The following is a 25,613-nucleotide window of genomic DNA, read 5'->3' on the forward strand; positions in this document are numbered from 1 at the left end:
AGCGACTTACGGGTTCCAGCACCGCAGGCTCCCCCTTCTCTCCCTTCAGCCCCCGGGGTCCACGGGCAGCCTGAGGGAGACACACATGTAACCCCCAGTGGGGCCTGTGAGCAGCCGAGGCTGCGGGGCTGCCCCTCCCTGGCAGTCGCAGGGCCCCTGGAGACCTCCCTGACCTGACCCCACGAACTCTCTGGTTCTCCTCCAGGACTCTCTCTTCACAGATCGCCCAGGTGTGCCAAGGGAGATCTTGGGGTTCTCCACCCCCACCTCAGCAAACACACCTTCCCCATCTCCCTGAGAACCACTCTCAGGAAGGTCCCCAGACCATTCCTGGGACACCAGACCCCCAATTTTCCCAGACCCTCTCCTGGAGGACTGCACCTTATCCCCCACACTTCCTTAGGACCTTAAGAAACCATCAACTTCCTCACCTTTAACCCAACTCGCCAAGTAAGATTCTAAGATTTTGGATAGATTTTTTTTCTTGGGTTTAGGGGAAGTCATGCATCCATATAAGAATCTGACGTAATCTAGTGTCTTTCTCCAGAAAAGAAAAGGGGTATGCCCTTATGCACAGAATTTTACTTAGAGTTTCAAGGGGGTCACAAGTTTAAAACTCCCTAGAGATTAGACATTCATACTCTAAGTGGATTTGGAGAGCAGTCCCCATGGATACCTCAAACTTGGAGCTTATAACTGGATTTTGAGAAAATACAACCTGGGCTCAGTTCCTCAAGCCCCGGCATGGAACCCCTGAGCTCCTTCCAGCGCTGCTCCCAGCATGGAAGCTACTTCCTTCCTTTAACCCTCATTTAAACTTCAAGCCTACCAGTATCCTCTCTTCCACACTTCCAGTCAAATGCCCACCCCCAACTCTGAGGCCTTAACCAAGATAGGGACAGGGAGAATGGGGGATATTTATTCACCATGTCCCCCAACTCTCTCAACAAAGATCTTCAAAATGCCCCCCTCTACCTCCATCCTGACCGAACAATAATGATCATTTTCCAAACTCTCCCATATCCCAGATCAATCCTAAAATTCCAGCATAAGGGAAAGGCAGCAGAGGGTCAAGGGTGGCAATATTAGAGCAGGGATGGTGGAATGAGGCAGCAGGGTGGAGGAGACAGCTCTGACTGCAAGGCAGGCAAAAGATGAAGTGAGTACAGGAAATATCCCACTGACAGGGAGTGGCTGAAAACACAGGACACAATTAAGGGAGACAGAACAAAGGGACAAACTCTTGGAAGCAGGAATGATACCAGGGCCAAGAAAAATCAAACATGGCCAAGATGGTTAGAAAATGAACCAGATAAACAGGAAGTGGTGGGACAGACAGGAAGCAGCCAAGGAAAGAGGATCCAGGAAGTGGACCTTCAATAACAACATGGCTGCCTCAATCAAGAAAGAAACAAAATTCACAAAACAGACAGAAAGTGACTCTGGGAAATGGATTATGACAAAGAAAGACAATTCTTCCAGAAAACACACATCTTCCAGAAAACAGACACACAGCAAGTGGCCATGATAAATATCTAGACCCACAATGGAAACTTTATGATTTGGATGACCAGAGACACATATGAAGCAGCTTATAATCAAAGGATAAGACAGCATGAAAAACTAGAACAGAAACACAAAGAATAAGTCCCCTCCAGTCCAATCTGACACAGTCATCCAAATGGATGTCATGACTGGGAGCAGAGGGGACAGACAGGAAGTGGCCTGGAGGTTAGAAAATGTGACAGAGAAAGTTAGACTGCTTGGCAGCAACATGGATAAGAAATTTGTTTTGATCAAGAAGAAATGATGGAGACAGACTGAAAATGGACATATGACAGGGCCTTATGACCAAAAGCCTATGAAATCCAGCTTGATGGAGATAGGGAGGGACCAAGAAAGACAGGAAGTGCCCATAGGATTTAAAAAAAAACAACCAATTGCTTCAGACAGAAGGAACCATAAGGAGTCATAGAGTAAGACATTTGACAAGGGAAGGCAGGAAGTAATCTTTTCAAGCAACAGATACAATCTATGTGAACAAAAAATGGCCAATCACTAGCGGGAAGTAGCTCTCAGACGACAGACAACAACCAAAGACAACAGGAAGCGATTCTGTAGCTCCAGCTGGAGGTCAAGAGTGGAAGAGGAGCTTCTTGGACTTACGGCTCCCAAGCGGGCTGTCTCCGCAGACAGGGCAGGGCCAAGCTCCGTCTCCTCGCGGTAATCATCCCCGTAGGCATAGGTGTAATCGTAGGGCCCTGCTGGGGGCTCTGTGCCACCCTCCCCATATTCCTCTGTCAGGAACCTGTCGACTGTGGGGGGGACCTGGAGATCTGTCTGCTCCTTCCCAGGGGTGGGGAGGGAGAGGGGTAGATGGGGGCGTTAGGGCTAAGAGGAGGTCTCCCCTGGACCCCAGGGTGTGACAACTTCCAGCCCAAAGGGTACTGAGGGTGATGGGGCCATTTTCCTCCCAAGAAAAGCAAGGGGAGCCATTGTAGAGAAGGGGGATGGCCATCAAAGGCCCCCAACGAGGAGAGAAGTCCAGAAAGTGGGCTTGGTTGGAAGAAGTGAGGGGTAACGAGAAGGGTGGCCGAAGGGCTGGACACAGAGTGGACAGTCCATGGACATAATGATGGAAGAAGGGGGTCCACCGAAGAAATTGGTGGAAAGACAAAAAGTGACAGGGTTGGACAGAAACTGGCTCCTGGAACAGAAATATGACAGAAGTACAACCACTGACATCAGCATGGAAGGAGATGACCCTAGAGTCAAAGAATAATGGCAGGAGACACGGACACCAGAGAAAAACGGCTATTCTGAGAGAGACCAGCAGACTCAAAGATCTGGAGTAACCAGGAGACAGGACATCATGAACAAGGTGACAAAGAGCCCTCCGGCCAGAAGAGGGGCTGGTTCATTAAGACGATCTAGGGCAACGGGAGCAGGCCACAGACGCCCACCACCCCTAGCTGGGGCGAGGGTGGGGATGGAGTTACCTCCTCAGGGGGTGGCAAAGGACTTGACTCCAGGATTCCTTCCTCTTCACCTGGGGTGGGGTCCTAACCCCAAGGGGAAGGGAGGGGAGAGGAGCAGAGGGCAGGAAGGAGGAAAGAGGTTAGCGGAGAGGGAGGCCAAGCAGAGCCCGTCCTGGCCCATCCCGAGGGCAGCGGCTGTCTGTGCCGGGGGGTGGGTGCAATCTCAGATCTTGCAGCCCCTTTGGAGGGGGTACAGTTCAGGGAGAGTGAATCTCTGAGGTCAGAGAGGTTCGGGGGCAGAGATCTGGATGCCCTGGCTCTACCTGCCGGTAACCGCTGCCTCTGGTCCTGGGGGGGCCCCGGGCAGTGGGGGGAGCTGCCCGCTGAGCTGGGTGCCCGGAGAGGGGAGGCTGGCCCCGGGCTGGGCTGGAACCTCCACTTCGAGAGGGCCTCTGGCCTGGTGAGGGGGACGCCTGCCGGGCCGCTGACCTCTTGGCAGGAGGGGCAGGCTTTCGGGGAGGGGTCCGACGCCCGCTGGGGGGAGGGGGAGCCCTGTGGTTGGGGCCTGGAGGTCGCTGCAGCGGAGAGACACGGGAGGGGCAGTGAGCACACGCCCTTAATCTAGATACAAGGTGGCTCTCCCCAAAGTGGGAAGGGGAGGACAGTGTCTTAGATGTTTGCAAGGGGTTGGTGGGGGGAACAGGGGAAGGGAAGGGGTCCCTCAAGTTTACCTGATAATCAGGGGTGGTGCCCGTAGTCATCACATCATAATAGGGGGGCTCGTAGTCATAGTAGAGAGACTCAGTGGACTGGGGTTGGGGGAGGGGTGGTGGAAACAGGTGGGGGTGGGGGAGGGGGAGGGGATGATGGAGGGATAGGAGTCAGGAGAGAGATGGGGGTGGGAAGGGAGTGGGGAGGGGGGTGCGAAGGGGGAGGGGGGTGGGGAGGAGGGTGAGAGGGGGGTGGGGAAGTGGGTGGGAAGGGGGTGGGAAAGGGCGTGGGAAGGGGGATGAGTCCCGAACGTGGGACAGAAGCAGACATGATTAAGAGATTGCGCCTCCAACCTCAGACCACTGACCCCAGATCACACTTGTCACGCTAGCTGTCAGGACTCCAGCCCACTCAGAGCCTCCCTGCCCTTTCCCCACCCCCACCAACAGCCCCCGATCCTGCCCCTCCCAGGGCAAGCAGGGCCCAGAGTCAGGGCTCAGCACATTCGCTTGCACAGGCCTCTACCTCCTACTCCTTCTCTGCATCTCTCCCTGGGTCTCCCCGTTTCAGCTTCTCCTGTTTCTGTCTCCTCAGCTCTGCCAACCGCTGCCCACCCCTCCCCCCAGTTCTCACCCCCACCCTCCATGGCCTCCCAATCTCTTAATTCAAGGAAGAGATGGAAAACCCAAGGACACAATTCCAGGAAGACTGGCAGAGGAGACAAGCAGGGGACACAGTTCCCAGCCATGAATTCTTCATAACGACTTTTTATTTTTAAATGAAAATAAAAAGGTTGATGAATGAGGACTGGGAGGAGGGTGGGGTGATGGGAATAGAGGGAATGGTTGGGAAGGGGGTACCAGGGAGGGGGGTAATAGGAGCCCAACATAGGATGGGGGCTCTGGGCTGCTGGGGGAATTCCCCTGGGGCACTGTGGTGGCGGCTTCCCTCCCCGGGGCCTGCTGCAGTTTGGGGTGCACCCAGCCCCCTCACCTGTGGCTGGGGTTCCTGGTTTTGTGGCCTGTGAAGTCTTGGTGGTTGCTGCTTCGGTGATCTCTGGGTTCTGTGAGACTGCTGTCTCTGAGGTCTCTCCCTCCAACCCCCCTCACACTCCAGCTCCTTCTGGTCACAGGATTCGTAGGCAGCTTGCACCCCCGGGATGATGGAAAGCTCCTGAATATCACCCTGCAAAGAGGAAGGGACACTAATGGAGGCAGGCGGAGAGGGCTTCAGAGAGACACAGCATAGAGACTGGGACATGGGTCAGCGGTTAAACTACATGATGGAGACGGCCATCACCAGCCCTCCCACGAGCATACTTTCTTTTCGGGTTTGAAAGGACCTTCTCATTCATAATCCCATTGAACCTTCGCAACAACTAGACAGTTGGACAAGGATCAGAGTCAGCAGGACAAGGATCTTCATGCTCATTTTCCAATCACAACTGCATTCATAAAAGTTCCAAGAGACGATGACTGGCCCAAGGTCACGCCGAGTGGTAGAATCAGGACTAGAATTCAAGCCTTCCACCTTAAGTTCAGCTCTTGGCCTGCACCCTGCCCATGTGATCGTGCATGAGCCTGTTCACAGGGGCTTCTGGAGACAGTGGCCCAACCTTACTTGCTTTGACCTTCCAATGCAGTGATTATAAGAATTCTCAGGACCTCTGGAAATGGGGGGAAGCTAGTTCTGATTTCCAACGGCATATACTTGTGCCCTCATGTGGTACTGAGCAAACCCTACTTGGGGGTGGGTTACAGCTTGGGAATACTGTCTCAACTCCAGAGCAGAACTGGTAGCTCCTTGGGATGATAGAGATCTGGTGATATTCTTTGGCGTTCCCCTTGGCACTAAGCCAGCAGGTATTCAGAAAACATTGACTGGCTGGGTTGGGTGCATGGTCAGATGGATGGGTAGATGGACAGACGGCTGGGTGGGTGCATGGACAGATGGATGGGGGATGGACAGACGGCTGGGTGGGTGCATGGACAGATGGATGGGGGATGGACAGACGGCTGGGTGGGTGCATGGACAGATGGATGGGTGGATGGACAGACGGCTGGGTGGGTGCATGGACAGATGGATGGGTGGATGGACAGACGGCTGGGTGGGTGCATGGACAGATGGATGGGTGGATGGACAGACGGCTGGGTGGGTGCATGGACAGATGAATGGGTGGATGGACAGACGGCTGGGTGGGTGCATGGACAGATGGATGGGTGGATGGACAGACGGCTGGGTGGGTGCATGGACAGATGGATGGGTGGATGGACAGACGGCTGGGTGGGCGCATGGACAGATGGATGGGTGGATGGACAGATGGCTGGGTGGGTGAATAGGGGCTCAGACACCTGACTGAATGAGAGGGTGGATGGATGATGAGTGAGTGAATATATGTGTGGGTGGACTGATACAGAAAAAAATGAGAGGCACAGAATAGATAGAAATGGAAGTAGATGGAAGGAAGTGAAGAAATGGCTGAATGGAGAGTCGGGGGGGTGACAAGATGGGTGGGTAAATGACATGGATGCATGCATCCTTCCATGCACATGCAGGCAGGGTGGATGAGTGGACGGATGAATGAGGATATGGATGGATCACTTAAAGAGGGTGGATGGATGGAAGGACAGATGAATAGATGGGTGGCTTCAAGGAAGGAGTGGCTGAGCAGGAGAAGAATAGGCAGGGAGGAGAATACAAGCCCAAATGCTCTGAAGAAGTGAGCAAGTGTGTAAACGAACGGATGGGTAGATGGATGGGTGGATGAATCGGTTGAGGGGATGGATGGACTAATGAAAACTGCCTGACACCATAAATGACTATGGAAACCCTACCATACAAATGGGCACCTAATTCTTCTACCAAAAAAAAAAAAAAATGCAGTCCTGAAGAGAGGAAGTAGAAATAGACATTTATGAAAGGAAAAGTGAAGGGTCAGGACACAGGAAGATGGAGTACTGAGGTCAGGAGGGGAGTGAACACAAGATGCAGGGCCAGAAATCACTCCTCTCCCTAGCTGCTGAGGTTACCTCGAAGACTTCCTCGTCCAGGATCCGAGCACCAAAGATGATCACGCCCCGAGTGTCCAGCACCGGGCGGGCGCTCCGGGGGAGGGGTCGCGTGACTCGCTTCTTACAGTCAATTACGAGGGTGACGGACTGGCCCTTCACAGCCACAGCGACTCGGTGCCACCTGGTCATGGGGGCGGACAGAGGTTCCAGCGACCGACTGAAGGCAGGAGGGTCACGAGGGGTGGGGGCTGCTGACGCGAAGGCTGACAAGCCAACGGTAACAGCAGCAGCCAGAGTAGCTACCATCCCCTGAGCGCACACAACAGTCACGTTCTCATCTGATTTTCACAATTCTGTTATCCCCATGTTTCAGACATAGAAACCGAGGCTCAAAAAAGTCAAGCAGAGAGGCATGGCTGAGTCCCGTTGCTATCCACCTGAAACTATCACAACATTGTTCATTGGTTGTACTCCAACATAAAACCAAAAGCTTTTTAAAAAAATAAAAATAAATAAAAGAAAAAAATAGTCAAGTAACTTGCCCAAGGTACAAGGTAGTCCTACGCACAAAGATTTAATCTCTGAAGCCCAAACTCTGGGTTAGAAGAGACTTGACTAAAGTTTGGGCAATGGGTAAGCAAGTGGTGGCCCAAAGGAATTTCCTAGATTAAGGGGGGAAATTGAAGGCAGGAGGAGAAGGGGACGACAGAGGATGAGATGGTTGGATGGCATCACTGACTCAATGGACATGAGTTTGAGCAAGCTCCGAGAGAGGGTGAAGGACAGGGAAGCCTGGCGTGCTGTGGTCAAGGGGTCACAAAGAGTCAGACACGACTGAGCGACTGAAATAACAAGGATTAGGGGGTGGGGGTTCTGGGGGCAGGAACCAGAGGGGAGCTCCTAAGAGACAGGCCGGACAGGCCAGAGGAGCGCACTGACTTACTTGCCATCTGCCAGGCTGAGGCCTCGGAAGACAGGCTGAGCCGGCGGCTGCGGCCGTCCAGTCTGGTCCTCATAGAGGAAGCGGACGGGCCGGCCGAGCTCCAGGCCCAGCTGCCGGACGCCCTGGGCACTGTAGAGGGTCAGGAGAGGCGCCTGGAGGCCCGGGCGGGTCCGGACCACAGTCAGCAGAGAGAAATCTTTGGGAAAGCCTCCTGGGACACAGACACACAGCGGGAGAAGAGGCAAGGTGAGCCATCAACCCCTTGCCCTCTGATCCCACCCCCCATGGCCTCGCCCGCGGCTCTCCCTACTCCGGCGGGTCACCCATACCTGGAAAGAGCTGACGGGTGGGTGCGCTGAGCTGGGCGGGCCGGGACACTCGGTAGGCCACATCAGCTGGACAGATGCCTCTCGCCCTCCGGACACCGTCAGGGAGGGCGGGGAACCTCAGGGCCTGAAGCACGTCCACAGGGGCTGCACCTGGGAGAGTCACGAGGGTCAGGGGGGCCACACTCAGGGGCGCGCGCACAGGGGCTTTGGGGGTTTAACGATCAGGTTTCTGGGGCTCAAACTCCCTGGAGGACATAAGTCACCTCGCCCTTCCATGCTTCTGAACAGAGCCTGAATGGATGGAAACAAAAGTCACCTGGAAAAAGGCAGCCCGGGCCTGTACTCAGCTCCATGTCCACCACCACCGCTCCGCCCAGCCAGCCTCAGTCTCCCTGTCTCCACCTCTCAGCCTATGAATCTCTACTGTCTTTCTTTTTTTTTTTAAAGAAAGCGCGGATAACTATTTTAATCAGTTTATTATTTACCTTCTGGCTGTGCCGCTTGGCATGTAGGACCCTATCTTCCCAGCGGGGATCGAACCCGCGCCCCCTGTGTTAGAAGCTCAGTCTTAACCACGGGACCACCAGGGAAGTCTCTCTATTCATCTCTCTCTTCCAACTCTCCACCTGCCTCCCCTTCACGTGCTCTGTCTCTCTGACTCTGTCGGCTTCCGTATCTGTTGGTGTCTCTCTCTCCTTGGCTTTTCCGTTTTCCTCCGTTTCCCTCACCCTCTACCCATCTTTTCCTTTCTCCAGCTCTTCCTTCCTCTCGGTCTCTGGCCTCTGTCCAGTGTCTCCAGCATAAACAACATCTGGGCAAGCCATCATCCTGGGCACGGGAGGGGCTGGGGGCCACCAGGGAGGGAGTAGACAGGCTCTCTATGGAGAGGGGGCATCAAGGGGGAGGCGGGGGCCACTCTGACCACGCAGAGAAAGGAGATAGAAGAAGGAGCCAGCCCCGGAGCCAGCGCCCCTGGCTGGGGAGATGGGCCGGGGGGTGGGGGTGCGCGGGGAACCTGAAGCTGCCACGCAGAGCCGGAGCAGATCCAGGGCCCGGAGCCACACATCTGCGGATCCCATCAGTGTCCTCTGCCCAAAACCCGGGCAAGCTCCCCACACCTGGAACCTGGACCCTGCCCCACCACCCCCGCCACTCGTGGCCTAAAGATTCTAGAGCCAGGCCACCAGCCCTGTCTGCCTAGAACTCGGCTTCCGAGGGCTCAAACTCCCCAGGAGACAGAGGTCGCCTCTTTCTCTCTCGCTCCCCCAAACACAGGCTTCTCACACCATCAGTTCCAGATTGGAAGAAAACCAAAGAAAGTTCCAGCAAAACTTTCACAGAAGTGTTGGGCAGGGCAGGGGCCAGAGAGATCAGGAGCGCAGAGCTGGGTAGGGTGAGTGAGGTGGGGCAGGCAGACAGAGAAAAGGCCCTTTGAGTCCAGGAGCCGGGAAACCACGGCCTTGCCCCCTCCCACCTCCCTGCCCTAGCCTGGCCCCCGCGTGTGGCAGCTCCGCAAACATCAACACACAAGGGCCGCTTTGAGAGACGGAGGGTAAGTAAGACAGAGACACAGAGACTCACAGAGACCCCAGGCCAAGGAGACCTCAGAGGCCCCCACCCTCTACCAAACCCCAGGAGAGTCCAGCTCAACCCTATAGATGGCCTAGCCACAGGTCTGCCCACCCGGCTTCCTACTTCCAGTCACATAGGGGCCCCCCTGTCTCTGGCCTCAGTCCGCCCCAGTCTCCCCACTGGTGACCCCATCACCCTCACCACTCTGCCCCATACTGATGAATTCCACACTGACCCACTTCCCTCCAGAGTCCCACCTCTACCCACTCAGCCCCCAAATAAGAGACAGTCATCTCAGCCACCTCCCTGCCTCCATGTTAAAGAATCCCTTTTCTCCCTAAAAAAGACTCCTAGGGTCTACAGACATCCCATACTTCAGTTTTCTGTCCCTGAGCTCCTCCTGCCTTGAAAGGTCTTCCTTCCACAATCTAATCTAAATCCTTTATGCTGCTTTTCTGACCAGAAGAAATAAATAGTCAAGTTATATGCAGATCAGCCTCCAGGGTTTGGGGTTGGGAGAGGGGGGCTTACTCCAGCCTGCCTAGTACCCAGGTACTCTCAGCCTCCTCCTCACCGACGTCAACCCCCCCTTCCCTGGAACCAGGACTTCTGGATCCCGGGGAAAAGAAGGAGAAGATTGGGATTGTGGAGGCCAGGGTCCCAGGGGAGCCCGGCTGGGCAGAGGGGGAGGGGCGGGGCAGGAATGCAGAGAGTTGGCTCCCGCCTCAGACACCTGATCCTGGCCTGTCCAGCGGCCGTCCTGTTGGCAGTCAGCCCCACGGTTCCCCAGAGCCAGCCGCGTGGCAGCATCGAGGGCATGGGAGGGGGAAGGGGATCCTGTCGGGGGAGCCAGTGAGACAAACAGTCCAGGTATCCCTTTTTTCTCTACTTACCGGACTCTGCTCTGACCCAAGGATGCTCGCCCTCTCACCCCAAAGATGCGGACAGAAAGAAGACAGACATGCACCTCCCATCCATCAACACTTGCATCTGCCCCTGACTCCAGCACCTGGCTGGACCACACTGGCCCTGCTGGAGGACCCCAGCATCCAGCCCCACTCACATGACCCTCCACCATTCAGCCTTACCTGCCCTCCCTTGCTCACTTCAGAAAGGAAAACAAATCCCCATTCTGGCTCCAAGGGACCCAGGTGTCCTGCCCTCCAGCCTGGACCCTTGACCGCCCCAAATCCCATTCTCAGACCCAGAAGCGTCCCCCCTCTCCCTAGGTATCCGCTGTCCCCTGTCCCGGGGGCATGCAGACCTCCAGCCTGATTCCGATGACCCAGGCATTGGGACTCCGCTTACCTGCCCAGGCGGGGGCGGCGCTCAGCCCCAGCAGCAGCGGCACCAGCAGCAGGAGGCGATGGCAGCGGCTGCACCGCTCCATGGCTGGGGCCCGGAACGCCCGGTCCCGGGGACCAGGGGACACCGGCGGTGCTGGGCACCCCGAGGCTGCAAGAGAGAGCGAGCACGCCGGTCTCCTGGGGAAGTCGGAGGCTGCCGGGTGGCGATGGCTCTCAGGGACCCAGCTCCATGCAGCTGGGCGCCGTCGGGGCTCCGGCGCTGTTCCCTCCTCGGTGGCCGCCGCTCCTGTGTGTCCCCGGCCACCCCAGCGGCCCAGAGCCCCCACCTCGCTCCCGCCCCCGGCCCAGCCCCCGCCTTCAACCGCCCGCCCACAGCCACCGAGGGAAACCCCACCCCCGATCTCCACCTGGTTGGGGGGGCGCGAACGGGAACCCTCCCTCGCGGCCCTCGGGCTGCTCTGCTCTGCTTCTCGCAGGGACTCAGTGGTCTGTACCTTAGGATGCTCTTTCCGGGGAACCCCAATATCTCTTCCCCGGCCTCTTTATTTTGGGGGGACCTAGACGTCCAGTCGCAAGACCCCTCCCCCGTTCCTCCCCCTTGGAGACCCAGAGCCCCCTTTCAGCAGAGTCCGGGGCGGGATGTAGTGGGAGGGGAGAGGCGGGCCCGGGGGTCGCTACCTCCCCTCACCCCATCGGGTCTCCGTAATTATTTCCCCTCGGCCGGGCCCGCCCGCTGTAATTACAGAGCCCGGCCCGGAGTGGGGTATTTATAGACACCGCTATAGATAGCGACTGGGGACCTGCAACCCGACGGCCGCGGGGAGCGGGGGGCGGGGAGGGGGAGGTCGAGGCGGCTAGAGGGGAGGCCAGAGACTGGACAGACCCACACACAGGCTGATCGGGTCCCAGGGGATGGAGGGGAGGGCACCACGTAAGGGCGTCCTGGAGCCCAGGTGGAGAGGCATCCAGTCGGGAAGGGGGGCGGCCACGCGGGGTTGGCAGAGTCCGGGAATCGGGGTCACTCGGGGACGAGGCCGTCTCCAGGCGGGCAACGCCGGAGGAGGCCGCGGCGCTCTGCGCCCAGGGCGCCCCCACGGGCGGGCACGGCGCCGGGTCTGCCCGGAGCCCGCGGCGCGACCAGAGGGCCGCCCGGAGCGAGCCGAGGCGCCGCCGCCCGCTGGCGCTGGGAGGGCGCCGGCGAACAAGGCGCCTTTGAGAGCCGGCCGCCCTCCTCCACGGCCGCCCCGCCCCGACCCGGCGCACCCTCGGCCCCCTCCCTCGCCACAAAGCGTGCCTTGTGTCCCCCCACCCCCCCCACCCCGCGCCCGGCTGCCAGCCCCAGGGAACTACTGCGGCGGCCGCAGCGTCCAGGGAGCGCTCCCCACCGGATACCCTCCCACCCGCGGCCCGGGGCGGCGCTCCTCCCCACCCCCAAGACAGTCACCTCGGTCCAGAAAACAGCGATTTTAATTTGAAAGCGATTTTATGTGAGTGAAAGGCAGGGGAAAGGAACCCCGGAGAGAAGAGCCGCAGGGCAGAAGTCATGCAGCCCCAGCACCCCACCTCCGCAGACTGGCCATCGCCCCTCAGTCAGGCCAGGACACTCAAGTGTCCCAGGCTCCGCGGGGTGAGCCCAGGGCTGCAGAGGGAGCTGGGATGGGAAAGGCGTGAGGACTACTCACCACCCCGGCCCTGCCCTCAACGCAGGCCCCTTCCCCCAGACAGACAGGAGTGGTGGGGAAAGGGCGGGGAGGGCTCAAGAACCCAGAGCACCCGGGCCTGCCTTTCCCAGACACCACCGCCGCCACTGGCATCTCTTAGTCAACCTGGGGAAGTACAGTGCTTCTTTAGTCTAACTGCAAGTCTCTGTCCTCCAGGAAATTAAAAATAGCAGATGGGTTCCCACCACCCCTTCACCACCACCACCTTTTTCAGTCTGACTGCCGGAGGTGGGGAAGTGTGAGACGGGACTCTGACCAAGGGACAGTAACAGGGTCCCCTCCTTCCAGAGACGCCCCCATCTGCCAGGCTGGGTTAGAGGAAGGCCTAGCAGAGCTTACTCCCATGTCCATCAGTTTGGGGGGCCTGCCCCCCAAGAGCCATCTCTGCGGGAGTTCTCGTTCCACTCTTAGGATGGGGATGCTGAGTGAGGCAAGACGACAAGAAGCAGGACTTGGGAGCAAGGCTGGGGCTCTGTGCTGGGGGAGGAGAGGCCACTCCAGACTGGAGTGAGAAAGCCCTCCAGAGCATGGCAGAGCCAGACAAACGCGGAGACTCAAGGCCGCCACAGGGAGAGGTCCACCAGTGGTCTGGGTCCCTCTGACTTGGGACCTCAAGCAAACCCTTACAGCGTTTAGGGGCACCCCCTGGAGACCTCAGTTCGGCTCTGTGCTCCTCCATCCCATCAAGATTCTGGGAACACGGTCCCTCCCCACCCTGCCCCAAGGCCCAGAGTCCCTCGCCGCTGTGCCCTCCCCCAGTGTGAGGAACAGCACGTCTGCATGTGGGCTCAGGCCAGCTGGTGGGGAGCCTCAAGCATCTCCATGAGGAAGGTGTCGATGGGGGTGTCACCGATGAGCTTGAAGAAAAACAGATGCTCTAGACACTTAAGGCCTATGGACCTGAGAGCAGGAAGACGCAGCAGCAGCTTGGCAAACCTGAGGGCATGGGAGATGCTGGGTAAGAGCCGGGGCCACGCGAGCCCTGAACACACCCTGGGGGCACCCCCACCCCGATGCGGGCCCGGGGCCCCCAGCGCCTCTCACCGGCCCTGTTGCTCAGGGTACTTCTGTTTGCAGTAGGTCTCCAGGGACGCATATACTTTCTCTCGCAGGACCTCGACCTCACTGGGGTTGGAGAGGCCCTTGGCATCTGGGATGGCAGGAAGATAGGAGGAAGAGGAAGGAGGACCAATCAAACCAGGACAAATGCGGAGACATGGCCCACACGATGTTCCTTCTGGGCCCCACCTACACACCCTTCACCAGATGCCTGGCCAGGGAAGTGGGGTGCAAAGGGTCTGGGGGATGGGATCGGAAAGGGAATGTTTTTCAACGAATGTGGGTTCCTCCTGGTCAGCTGGGAGATTTCTAGGTTGAGGGGGGCAGCTGGGTAACTGAGGAGTCTCCGAAGAAGAGGCAGCTTGCAAGGCTGCCTGGGTCTTGAGGAACAGGGGCAGCCCTCCTCTTACCTGGATTGAACAGAATGATTGCCCTCAGGCAGCCAAGTTCTGTCTTGTCCATCCTCATGTCCCGCATTTTGGACACTAGCTCTGTCAGCACCCTGGAGAGGGACCTGCAGGTCACTCAAAGGTCACAGCTCAGCCAGCCTTGGACACGGACCAGCCTATAGCCCCGCCCCCTCGACCACCAGGCCAGCCCAGCTGAGGGCCACTGACCTATCGAAGATGGCTCCCACGCCTGCAGAATGAGCCGAGTTGCGGTGCACGTGGAGACCTGTGGCGAGGAGGATGCCGTCTCGGACGTCGATGGATCGGTGAGAGAAGGAGGCGATGAGCAGCTCGTTCCAGCCTGGTGGGGGCGGGGGGCGGGGGCCACAAGGGTCAGGGGCCAGGGATGAGGCCACGGGATGGAGAGCACATTGAGGGAAGGGGAGAAGAGGGGGTGAGGTCAACAAGACTGGCTCCCTGAAAATGCAAGGTAAGGTCACTGGGGTCTCTGAAGGTCAGGAGGTCCAAGAGGGGTCCAAAGACAAGAGGTTCGAAGGGTCCAAGGTCACTGACCTGCCCGTAGCAATATGACCTGGTCATCCAGAGGCAAGGAGGAAAAGTGGGGGATCCTCTTCGCCCACTCAACAAGCGTGAAGAGCTGTTTGTCAGCTGCCTGGCAGATGTTGGTCACAGGGTCATTGGGCTGCAGGGATGAGGGCTGAGTTATGGGAGGTTTGGAAGCACACTGGGAAACCCCCAACCATAAAACCCTTTGGACAATCCCCTGGTGGCTCAGTTAGTAAAGAATCCAGCTGCAAAGCAGGAGACCTAGGTTCAATCCCTGGGTGAGGAAGATCCTCTGAAGAAGAAAATGACAACCCACTCCAGTACTCTTGCTTGGAAAATCCCAGGGACAGAGGAGCCTAGTGGGCTACAGTCCATGGGTCGTGAAGAGTCAGACACAACTTAGCGACTAAACCAACACCTTATTTGTAGTCTCTTCAAGCCCCGTCTGAACCAATTCCTGCTCTTCGGGCATTCAGGAAGACAACTGTTAACTTGGGACTTGCCTGTGCTTGTTTTGGGAGTGAGGACAGAGAACACTACCATGCCCGCTTCAGATGTGAGAGACCGTGGCTCAGGGCACTTCCAGCCCCCGGCAGTGTGAAGTGGTGGTGAGGGGAAGGGACAGGAGCTAGCACAGACCTAGCCTCCGGCCCCCCCACCCCCAGTAGGAAGGAGAGCACTCACGCTGCTGCCGCTGCCCCCGGTTCCCCCAGGACCCTCCACGCCCTGGTCACTCTTCTGCTCCACAGCGAGCTCCGCCTCCAGGATCCTGTCCACAGGCATCTCCTCGGGGGCTCCCCCGGCACCCTCCCCATCCCCGTCTTTGTCCTTCCCCCGCTGACGCTCCTCCTGTACAGCTAAGGACCAGGGCGGGGGGAGAAGAGAAAAGTGGAGAGTCAGCAGCCAGCCACGAGGAGATTCCAAAGTGTCCTTAGGGCTGTATCGGGGTCTCCTGGCCTAACTTAGAAGATATTCATAGAAATTGGGGAAGTCACTTGAAACCACAGCATATTTGTGGCAGTCTAGACACAGGAGTTATGAAAGAACAGATGACTACTCCAAGGAGTAAAAAAGGTGGATAGAGGAATTAGACAGAAAGCCAACATTTAAACAGAGTACCTACTACATACTAAGAAACATGCCAAGCGTGCTTTAACATTCACTCCAGTATTATAACAACCCTGTGAGCTCTTGACCCCATTTTTAAAGATAACAATTTTGAGGCAGTTCATTAAAAGTTTGTCCAAGTTCACGTGACACATCATGCATCTAAACCTAAGTGTTCCTAACTGCAAATCTGGTGTTCTGACTCCAAGAGGCAGGAGAAAGCACACTGGGCCTGGGTCTTCAGGGACATGGGTTCAGATCCCAGATCTGTCACTCTTTTGTTGCATGACCTTGGGAAAGCCAGGTTTCAGGCTCATCTTCTCTAAAATGAGGCAGGTGACCAATATAAACTCCCTAAAGCATCTCTCAGGATTTCAGAATCAGACTTAAGATAAAACAGACAGAAAAAAGAGGGAGAGATGTTTTGGGGGTCTTTTAGTAAAGGTTGCAGTTTGAGAGAGTACAGGCCCGGAGTTTGGAGAAGCCAACACAGATACCATGGAGACAGAGGCCAGAGTGGAAGGCTGGCTCAAAGAGAAAAACAGCTAATCCGGTTAGAGAGGGGGAGCTAGAGAATCCATCCTGGGGAAGGAAAAGTGATCCTAGCACCAGCCCGGGGTGAGGGGGTGGGTGGTGGTCAGAGGTTCAGGCCAGAGTGGCAGAATCATTAAGAAGCAAACTCAATGGACCGCATTAGGGTACCAGGAAGGAGAGCGGATGTGCACGGCCGAGAAATGAAATAGCGCCCTCTGGAGGAGAGAGAGGAGCCCTGCCTTCCACAGAGGCGCGGTCCCGGAAGTCCTCCCTCCCCCTCCTCCCACAGGGCACAAGGGGAGGCCTGGGGGGCCGGCCCTTACCCTCCCTCTTCATGCCAGTAGCCAGGCACTTCTGATAGCGACAGTACTGACAGCGGTTCCGCTGGCGCTTGTCCACCGTGCAGTCCTTGTTGTCCCGGCACGAGTAGGTCAGGTCCTTACGGATGGTGCGCTTGAAGAAGCCTTTGCAGCCCTCGCAGCTGTAAACCCCGTAGTGTTTGCCTGTAAAAAGAGAGGAAGGGCAGTGAGACTGCACGCACACCCTGGGCCACTGGGAATCTTGTCCACCTCCTCCTGCCCACCCTACCCCTAGCAAACTTAGCTGACGTCCGCTCCCAAGAGAAGGGGAACCAGGACGTGAGGGATGATACAGTTCCATTCTTCTCAGGGTTCAAAAACCCTAGACCAGTCCCCTCCCACCTCTGACCACCCCCCACCCCAAATCTAAGCTGGAGGTTCCTGAATTCTCATCATGCCTCTCCCAGTTCACTAGCTCAAACAAAACCTCAAGAACCCCTGGGAATCCCCCAGATGACGGTACGTGGTACACACGCTCTCTTCCTCCCTGCTAGTCCTCTGAGCCCCATACCTGAGCTTCGGTCCCCGCAGATTGCACATAGCCGTTTGCCAGCCCCAGGGCCACCTGGAGGGGGTGGACAGTGCAGGCCCCGGACCCCTAAGACTGGTGGCTTCACATCTTCAGGGGGGCCAGACCCACCCCCAGGGAGCGACACTGTTGAGTTAATCTGGGATGGGGGAAATAGGGAAGTCACAGGGAGACTCATTGGGAAGGATAATCTCTCAGAGGGGACGGACATCATTCTCTACCACCTAGGCAGGGCCCTGGACTGCACGTTACAAAGAACACTACACCGCAGTGCCTGGGAAGCGCCACCCCTGGGGCACAACCCCGAAGAGATGAGACATAACGGTCCCCTGAAATTGTGCAACACAGTGGCCCCACAGGGCTTTTATCTCAGAAGGGCAGATGGGACCAAAAAGGCAAAAAAAAATCACTGACAGACGAAAGGGACATCAAAAATAGTATGTTCTTTTATAGTACTGGGGAGGAGGCCTGCACTGAAAGCTCAGTGGCACCTCAGGAAGGGCCAGGGGTTTCACAAGGACCACAAGCCTGTCAACACTAGAAGTTCAGTGGACCAAGGAAGTTCACACAAAGATCTGGGGTCAGGAGGAAAACAAGGAAATGAAAGTGAAGAGGCAGTTAAGTGGGTCACGACCTCTCACCTGGGGACTGCTGACAGGCCCGGAGAATCCTGGGGGAGCTGGAGGGGGCAGGCCGGGGGACCCCATGGAAGAGCTGATAACTGGGAAGGGGGAGCCCAGTGGTGGGGGTGGCATCGAGGGTGGGGGTGGAGCCCCAGAACCTCCAAGGGACGCAGCTGCTGAAGGGGGCAGGGGTGGTCCGGGAGGAGAAGGGGGAGGGGCCCCCTGGGGAAGGGGATTTGGGGAGGAACTGTCCGGGCTCCGGGAGTCTGGGGGGTGAGGGAGGGTACACACAAGCACAGACACAGGAGAGACAAAAAGAGAAAATGAGTCTTGGCTCACCCAACAGGAGACGCATTCTCTCCCTCTGATTTCCCCACCGCGCCCCCATCCCACCCCTTCCCGTCCAGAGGCAGCCTACTGCCAAACAAGGGCTGAACCCCTAATCGTGGTGGGAGGAGGGGGCTGACAAACGGGAGGAGAGTTGAGGAGAGGCAAGCTCCAAGCAGTGCATTTGGCCACCCCAGACCGGACGCGTCTCGTGTGGGTGGGGCAGCACGTGGGGGGGGGGGGGGGGGAGACCCGCCAGCCTCTGCACTCCCAGCTCGCGGCCCGAACGTGCAGGGCAGAGAGACCCCGCCGAGGACGCGGAACTCGCCTCCCAACGTCCAGGGTCGTCAGGCTCGAGGACCGGGACCCGGCGCCGGGATCGCGGGGGAGCCGGCCCTCCAGCGGCTGCCCAGGGGAGGGCGGAAGCGCCCCCTGGCCGCCCCGCCCCGGGGGCAGGGCACTGCGGCCCCCGGGAGGAGGGGACGCGTGTTTACAAACAAGGGGGCGGGGGCGCCCGGGAGAGCGCCCTGGAGAGGGAAGGGGCCGCCGGCGTCGGGGTCTCGGCGCCCGGGCCGGTCCGCGGGCTCACTCACCCCGCCCGCTGTCGCCCATCCCGTCCCGTCCAGCCTCCCCCGGCTCCGGCTCCGGGGCCTGCTGTCCTCCAGCTGCCGCCGCCGCCGCCGCCGCCGCGGGATCCAGCCAGGGCCGCCGCCGCCGCCACCGGGACGCGACCCCACAATGCATTTCTTTTCGCACCCCCACCGGCCCACACTGCCCTGCGGCATGCCGCTGGGGGAGGAAGGGCGGGCGCGCAGCCCAAGACATGACTCCCGGCTGAGTGTAGGGACGCCGAGCGGCACCAGGGGCCCCCGAGGACCGCTCGGAGGGACGAGCCGAGCACGAGGAAGCCCCAGAGAAAACGACTCTGGCCTCAACCGGGTCAAACTAAGCGCTTCGCCCGGCCCTGTACCAAAATGACAGCGCCAATGTGGCAGCCATCTTGGTATAGACGGGAAGTCTCCGCGCTAGTTCCCGCCCCCTCGTCTAGTTGGAAACGGAGGAGGCGGTCTTCTCCCGCGTGTTAGCCAGTCTCACCCGGCATCCCCTCAAATAACCTCCACGTCCGCGCATGCGCGCCAGGGCTGGGGGCCCCCCCCCGCCCCCCATCTCCGCTGCCCGGAGTGCGGCCATATTGGTAAAGGTGCTTGGACCGAGGTAGAACGGGACTCCCAAGTTCTCGCGGGAGTTAGGGGCGGGACTGCCACGTCCGAGCAAACCGGGAAAGGAGAGGATCCCGGAGCCGGTGAGAATTCCCTGCTTTTCTCTACTGTCCTTTCCAGGCCTTTTCCCTCACCTTGCGGGTCATAGAGACGAGAGCCCAGAGAGTCCATAAAGTGGAGGATCGAAGCCTAGAGCGGAGTCCTGGGGGCCCTGTATCAGGGAAGGGGTTCGGGATAAAGAGCTTGAGTCTCAGGAACAATGTGGGTGGGGACAGAACGGAATAGGGGAGCGGCCTATAGAAGTGGACGGTGGGCGCGGACAGAGTAAAGCGGCCCCCGCATGGGTGTAGAGGTGAGGGCCAAGTGGAGTCACTGTCTCTGTCCCTCTGGTCAGCGTGATGGCCAGAGGCCTGGGGGCCCCCCGCTGGGTGGCCGTGGGACTGCTGACCTGGGCGGCCTTGGGGCTGCTAGTGGCCGGACACGGGGGTCATGGAGACCTGTACGAAGACCTGCACGAGGACTTCCACGGCCACAGCCACAGGCACTCACATGAGGATTTCCACCACGGACACAGCCATGCCCATGGCCACGGCCACACTCATGAGAGCATCTGGCATGGGCATACCCACGGTCACGACCACGGACATTCACACGAGGATTTGCACCATGGCCATAGTCACGGCCACTCCCATGAGAGCCTCTCCCACCGAGGACACGGACATGACCGTGAGCACAGCCATGGAGGCTATGGGGAGTCTGGGGCTCCAGGCGTCCAACAGGACCTGGACACTGTCACCCTCTGGGCCTATGTGAGTCCCCTGGGGATGGGGCAGAGGAAGGCTGATGCTGTATTGTTGGGAAACCCCACATCTCTTAACCCCTGACTCTCCTTCGCCAGGCACTGGGGGCCACGGTGCTGATCTCTGCAGCTCCGTTTTTCGTCCTCTTTCTTATCCCCGTGGAGTCAAACTCCCCTCGCCACCGCTCCCTGCTCCAGATCTTGCTGAGTTTTGCTTCTGGTGGGCTCCTGGGAGATGCTTTCCTGCACCTCATCCCTCATGCTTTGGGTAAGTGATCTCTAGCTTCTGCCTCAAATCTTAATGAATTTTAGTCTTTGGGCAAGACTGTTCTTTCCTCTTTGTGACCCCTGACCTTCCAGTATTCCTGCAAATACACACCCCCTTGCTTGGTTTCCTCATCTGGCCTTTTCTCCCTCTTCTTCCAGAACCTCATTCTCACCACCCTCCGGAGCAGCCAGGACATGGACATTCCCACAGTGGTGAGGAAGGGGCAGGTGGAGACATGGGTTGGGGTGCTGGAGAAGGTCTGTCTCTCCTGTTCTTCTTCTATGCTTGGGGAGGAAGAGTCCAGAATCCACATCTCTCTTAATGTCTCAATGCATCCATTCCCAGGCCAGGGCCCCATTCTCTCTGTGGGACTGTGGGTCCTCAGTGGAATTGTTGCCTTTCTTGTGGTGGAGAAATTTGTGAGACACGTAAAAGGAGGACATGGACACAGTCACGGACATGGACATGCTCACAGTCACACACATGGAAGTCATGGACATGGAAGACAGGGTGAGCCCAGGAACAATTTTTCTGAAAGCCACATTGCCTACTTTTGGCTCTCCTCGTTTTAAGGTTCTGAAGCGGGAGGAGACTGCCCTTGTGAGGATATATTGGCAGATCTTTGTTCCCCACTTAGCCCCATTCCTTTCTTCATGTGCAGAGCATGCGTCGAGGGGGAAACCAAGCTCAGAGGAAGGAGAAAAGGAGGCCGGGGCGCTGAGGATGCGGAGAGTGGGGAGTGCAGAGCCCCAAGATGGGCCAGGGAGGCCTCAGAATGCTGAAGAGGAGAAAGCAGGGTCAGGTGAGAGCCAGGGCTCCATATGCTTGGGCAAGAGACATAGTTGTGAATGGCTTGAAATAGCACTGTGGGTGATGGCAGGTGTCTGGGAAATACGGGGGCTCTACATGAAAGGGTCTCTCGGGAAGATGTGATAATGGCTGAGTGTGGCTGGGACTAGGGGTGATGAATGCCTCTAACCGGTGAATCTTCCTTTTCTCCTGTAAAAGACCTACGTGTATCAGGGTACCTGAACTTGGCTGCAGACCTGGCACACAATTTCACGGACGGTCTAGCCATTGGTGCTTCATTCCGAGGGGGCCGGGGGCTGGGGGTCCTGACCACAATGACTGTTCTGCTCCATGAGGTGCCCCATGAAGTTGGAGACTTTGCCATCTTGGTCCAGTCTGGCTGCAGCAAAAAGCAGGTTGGTGATGGTGTACACCAAACATGGTTGCCTCGAGCCCTTTACCCTCTGCTCACCTAGCCCCAACCCAGACTGCCACTCATGAGTTCCAAACAAACTGTACGACAGGCATACTTTGTTTTATTGTGTTTCTGTATTGCACTTAGCAGATTCTGCAGTTTTTACAAGTTTGTAGCAACCCCTTTGTTGAGCAAGACTTTTGATACCTTTCTTCCAGCAGTGTTTGTTTACTTTGCATCTGTGTCACAGTTTGGTAGTTCTTGCAGCATTTCAAGCATTTTCATTATTGTTTGTTACGTTAATCTGTGATCTTTGATGTTACTATAGCAAAAAGATTCCAGCTTGCTGAAGGCTTAGGTGATGGTTAGCCTTTTTTAATCGGTAGAGTATTTTTTAATTAAGCTCTGACATTGTAGGTATAATGCTACTGCACACTTACAGGATAGTGTAAATATAACTTATGTGCACTGGGAAACGAAAAAATTCATGTGACTTGCTTTATTGTGATGGTCTGGGACTGAACTCACAGTATCTCTGAGGTATGCCTGTATTGGCGACAGTGGATCCTCTAGTAGTGAAACGGAAGAAGTTCTGTTTGTCTTGCAGTTCAGTAGTTCTTGAACTGTGATCCAGAAACCATCTAAATAGTATGAGGGTCTTTCACACCGTGCCCCCGCCCCTGACCTGTTGAGTCAGAAGGTCTGTGGAAAGGAACTCTTTGTTCTAAGATCTTTTAGAAAGTGTCTATTCTAGCCCCCTCTCTTTTTGCTTTACTCTTTAGTTTCCAAGGACATGCACCCTATTCATGTACACTCAGACCATTCCAGCCATGTCTAAACCACTGATAACCTTCAGATGTTGACGAGTGCCTCTCTCTCTTTTCTGCCCACCAGGCGATGCGTCTGCAGCTACTGACGGCAGTAGGGGCGCTGGCAGGCACAGCCTGTGCCCTTCTAACTGAAGGGGGGGCAGTGGGCAGTGAAATTGCCGGTGGCGCAGGTCCTGGCTGGATCCTGCCATTCACTGCTGGTGGCTTTATCTATGTAGCAACGGTGTCGGTGTTGCCTGAGCTGTTGAGGGAGGCATCACCATTGCAGTCGCTTCTGGAGGTGCTGGGGCTGCTGGGGGGAGTAGTCATGATGGTGTTGATTGCCCACCTCGAGTGAGAGATGGGGTAAACCAGCCCCAAACCTCTAGCCTCTAAGCCCTCCAGGTCAGGGGTCTGTGGAGGCTGGGGGTCCTGGCCCGGGACATCTGCCAAAGGAGAGAGTTGTATCCTAGGGAAATGGTGACTTTGGCTTAAGGGCTGTCAAGATCTAGCAGTCATACAGTGGCTGCAGAGGTGAGGATGACGCCCAGAGGGACCATGTTGTTGGGTTTGGGGACTAGAGCCGTGCAGAAGGCTGAAAGAGAGGAGTCATGGCAGCCTACCCTGCGTCCCCCACCGCACCTGTTCACAGAGGACCAAGCCGCCACACACAAGCTTCTCCAGGGCCCACCTCCCTCTCTCCCGCATGTTGGTGGAGGCTCCAGGGAAGACCAGAGCCCTCGACAAAGGGAGCAGCATAAGTCGGGGATAAACGTCAATCGTGTGACCTGATTTGGGAGTGATTGGGGGGGGCGGGGACAGCTAGTTGCTAATCTCATGGCCTGATTTTTTTTGTTTTCTTTTATATCACTTTGAATAGAGGAGGGGTGGGAACCGGAAATAAAACCCTCGGACCTTTCGTTCCACGCGCAGTCTTTGTCTTTTTCGGGGGGTTGGGCCCCCCCTTAGGCCGGCTCCCCAGGCCCCCCAGGAGCGGCGCCTGGCCACGCCCCCGCGGCTGGAGGCCGCCCCCGCCCGTGGCTGCCGGCGGGGCTTCGATTGGCTCGGCTCCGCGCTAGCCGCGCCCCCTCTGCGCTCGGAGTGGCCCAGCGTGGGGCCCCGCCCGGACGCCGGCCGTCATGGCGTCTCCGCTCCGACTGCGCTCCGCGCTGGCCCTGGTCACAGGTTGGGGGCTCCTCTCCCGGGCGGGTTGTGGTGCCACAGTGACGTCCGGGGCGCGCTGTCGGGCCGCGCAGTCGCCCTGATCTCCGGCCCTGGTCTTACTACCCCTGTGCCCCGCTGACCTCTGACCCCGCGCCCGCTTGTCCTCTCCCGTCCCAGGTGCGGGCGGCGGCATCGGCCGCGCCGTCAGCGTGCGCCTCGCCGCCGAGGGGGCCGCCGTAGCCGCTTGCGACCTGGACGGGGCAGCGGCGCGGGAGACGGTGCAGCTGCTGGGAGGGCCGGGGAGCAAGGAGGGGGCGCCCCGCGGAGCCCACGCCGCCTTCCAGGCTGACGTGTCCGCGGCAGGGGCCGCGAGGCGCCTGCTGGAGCAAGTGCAGGTGAAAGCCAGACGCCCTCGCCCCTTTGAAGCCCTATAACGTTTCCTCCACGGCCCTCGGCTCTACACGGTTTCTCGGCGTGTAACCAACCCCCCCGCCCCCCCACAGGCCTGCTTTTCTCGCCCGCCGTCTGTCGTTGTGTCCTGTGCGGGCATCACCAGGGATGAATTTCTACTCCACATGTCTGAGGACAACTGGGACAGAGTCATAGCTGTCAACCTCAAGGTGGTGACCTCTGAACCCGTGACTTCTAGGTCCTCTAGCCTGGGGAGAGAGTTGGAGGACCGTCACCCCAGCTGATCCTTCCTGACTTGTGACTTTCCCTCTCCACCCTCAGGGCATCTTTCTAGTCACTCAGGCTGCAGCCCAAGCCCTGGTGTCCAGCGGCTGTCCTGGCTCCATCATCAACATCAGCAGCATCATAGGCAAGGTCAGGCTGAGCTTGGGAGGAGGTGAGCCAGTCAGGTGCGCACAGAGAGAGCCCCTCCTTGTGACCCCCGACTCATCCCATATCTCCTGCTCACCCATAGGTGGGGAACATGGGACAGACAAATTATGCAGCATCCAAGGCTGGAGTGATTGGGCTGACCCAGTCTGCAGCCCGGGAACTTGGACGGTTGGTCAGACAGCTGGGGGCATGTGAAAAATCAGGAGGAAGGGGTCAGTGTTCAGTCCTCTCTGTAGTCAGCAGACAACTCTCCTTTCCACAGACACAGGATCCGCTGTAACAGCGTCCTCCCGGGGTTCATTAGAACACCCATGACCCAGAAAGTGCCACAGAAAGTGCTGGACAAGGTAGGAGACTGTGGGTGGAGGGCAGAATCATTCAGAGACCAGCCTCTCTGGGCTTCAGAGAGGATGCTGGGCCCACTGCAAGGCAAACAGCAGATATTCAACAACTGCACAAGGAATGAAGACCCAAAAAAATAAGTCACAGAGTTTTTCCTACAAAAAACCCACAAAAGAAACTTTTACTCACATATGAGTGTTTCCTTACAGGTGACTGGAATGATCCCAATGGCACATATGGGGAACCCTGAGGGTGAGCACTGAATGCAGGGGGACTGAATGAAGAGACCCCCAAGTCTGTGGTATCTGAGGGGGTCTCACCAGGATTGGTAGTCGGGGGGAGGGAGGATTCTGGTGGGAGGTGACGGGCTACTTTGGGTCTGTGAGAGTGAGGATTCTGCCCTCTCCCCTCCACTCCCATAGATGTGGCAGATGTCGTCGCATTCTTGGCATCTGAAGACAGTGGATACATCACAGGGGCATCAGTGGAAGTCACTGGTATGAGGCCATTCTGGGGAGGAAGAGGGCAGAGAAGTCGAACCCAGACGATAGGAGAAAGCTAATGAGAGGAGTCTGGAGCCACTGAGGGAAGGGCAGGAGTTCCCATAGGCCAGGGACAGAAGTGGGCGCCTCCCCTGCAGCCCATTTGTCTCCACCTACACATCTGTCCAAATGTTTCTGCCCCTCCCAGGAGGTCTTTTCATGTAACTGCCTCAAGGACCCTGGACTCTGCTCACTCCCCCACTGCTCTGCTGGCCTCCTGCTGATGAGGACTCGGAGTTCCCAGGCTACAAAAGGGGTGGCTGTGTATGGCTCAGGAATGCTCAATATGGGAGGCAGGGGTGCTTGTGACCCTAATAAATTCCAAAACCTCTTCCCTGCCACCTCCGGTTCTTCTT

At 57.6% G+C, this 25,613-nt stretch overlaps 4 protein-coding genes across 8 annotated transcripts in view; 2 read left to right on the forward strand and 2 right to left on the reverse strand.

Annotated features, from left to right (window-relative positions):
• Positions 1-11,488, reverse strand: part of COL11A2 (collagen type XI alpha 2 chain) — a 29,511-nt gene extending 18,023 nt beyond the window's left edge. The window contains exons 1-10 of the mRNA XM_065912203.1: positions 11,259-11,488; positions 10,853-10,999; positions 7,973-8,122; positions 7,644-7,854; positions 6,719-6,881; positions 4,683-4,874; positions 3,710-3,787; positions 3,000-3,062; positions 2,167-2,340; positions 11-70 (exon numbers count right to left, since the gene is read on the reverse strand). Coding sequence (XP_065768275.1) covers positions 11-70; positions 2,167-2,340; positions 3,000-3,062; positions 3,710-3,787; positions 4,683-4,874; positions 6,719-6,881; positions 7,644-7,854; positions 7,973-8,122; positions 10,853-10,934 — 1,173 coding nt within the window. The 5' untranslated portion in view covers positions 10,935-10,999; positions 11,259-11,488. The remainder of the gene's footprint in view (positions 1-10; positions 71-2,166; positions 2,341-2,999; positions 3,063-3,709; positions 3,788-4,682; positions 4,875-6,718; positions 6,882-7,643; positions 7,855-7,972; positions 8,123-10,852; positions 11,000-11,258) is intronic.
• An 812-nt stretch (positions 11,489-12,300) lies between these two features.
• On the reverse strand, positions 12,301-19,123 carry RXRB (retinoid X receptor beta). Of its 4 annotated transcripts, none has more exons than XM_065911927.1 (10): positions 18,660-19,123; positions 17,758-18,005; positions 17,099-17,255; positions 16,552-16,731; positions 15,272-15,444; positions 14,594-14,723; positions 14,249-14,381; positions 14,042-14,133; positions 13,617-13,722; positions 12,301-13,508 (listed from the first exon to the last, which is right to left on the reverse strand). In XM_065911927.1, exons 1-10 carry the CDS (start codon positions 18,889-18,891, stop codon positions 13,361-13,363), a joined length of 1,599 nt encoding a protein of 532 aa, XP_065767999.1. In that variant the 5' UTR covers positions 18,892-19,123; the 3' UTR covers positions 12,301-13,360. The 4 variants fall into 4 exon arrangements, with proteins under 4 accessions (XP_065767999.1, XP_065767998.1, XP_065768000.1 ...); XM_065911926.1 differs by having other exon boundaries at positions 14,042-14,145; XM_065911928.1 differs by lacking the exon at positions 17,758-18,005 and having other exon boundaries at positions 14,042-14,145.
• Positions 19,124-19,245: 122 nt separating this feature from the next.
• SLC39A7 (solute carrier family 39 member 7) lies at positions 19,246-23,285 on the forward strand. Its single transcript, XM_065911930.1, has 8 exons — positions 19,246-19,369; positions 19,681-20,095; positions 20,185-20,353; positions 20,512-20,565; positions 20,699-20,863; positions 21,015-21,155; positions 21,362-21,558; positions 22,452-23,285. The coding sequence occupies exons 2-8, from the start codon at positions 19,685-19,687 to the stop codon at positions 22,722-22,724; spliced, it is 1,410 nt and encodes a 469-aa protein (XP_065768002.1). The 5' UTR covers positions 19,246-19,369; positions 19,681-19,684; the 3' UTR covers positions 22,725-23,285.
• A 149-nt stretch (positions 23,286-23,434) lies between these two features.
• HSD17B8 (hydroxysteroid 17-beta dehydrogenase 8) lies at positions 23,435-25,598 on the forward strand. 2 transcript variants are annotated; one of them, XM_065911932.1, is made up of 9 exons: positions 23,435-23,551; positions 23,708-23,925; positions 24,034-24,150; positions 24,263-24,355; positions 24,456-24,541; positions 24,636-24,720; positions 24,925-24,967; positions 25,138-25,212; positions 25,406-25,598. In XM_065911932.1, exons 1-9 carry the CDS (start codon positions 23,506-23,508, stop codon positions 25,420-25,422), a joined length of 780 nt encoding a protein of 259 aa, XP_065768004.1. In that variant the 5' UTR covers positions 23,435-23,505; the 3' UTR covers positions 25,423-25,598. The 2 variants fall into 2 exon arrangements, with proteins under 2 accessions (XP_065768004.1, XP_065768005.1); XM_065911933.1 differs by lacking the exon at positions 24,456-24,541 and having other exon boundaries at positions 24,263-24,390.
• The last annotated feature ends 15 nt before the right edge of the window (positions 25,599-25,613 follow it).

The sequence above is a fragment of the Muntiacus reevesi genome, chromosome 20 (genome assembly GCF_963930625.1).
Source record: "Muntiacus reevesi chromosome 20, mMunRee1.1, whole genome shotgun sequence".
NCBI classification, from domain to species: domain Eukaryota; kingdom Metazoa; phylum Chordata; class Mammalia; order Artiodactyla; family Cervidae; genus Muntiacus; species Muntiacus reevesi.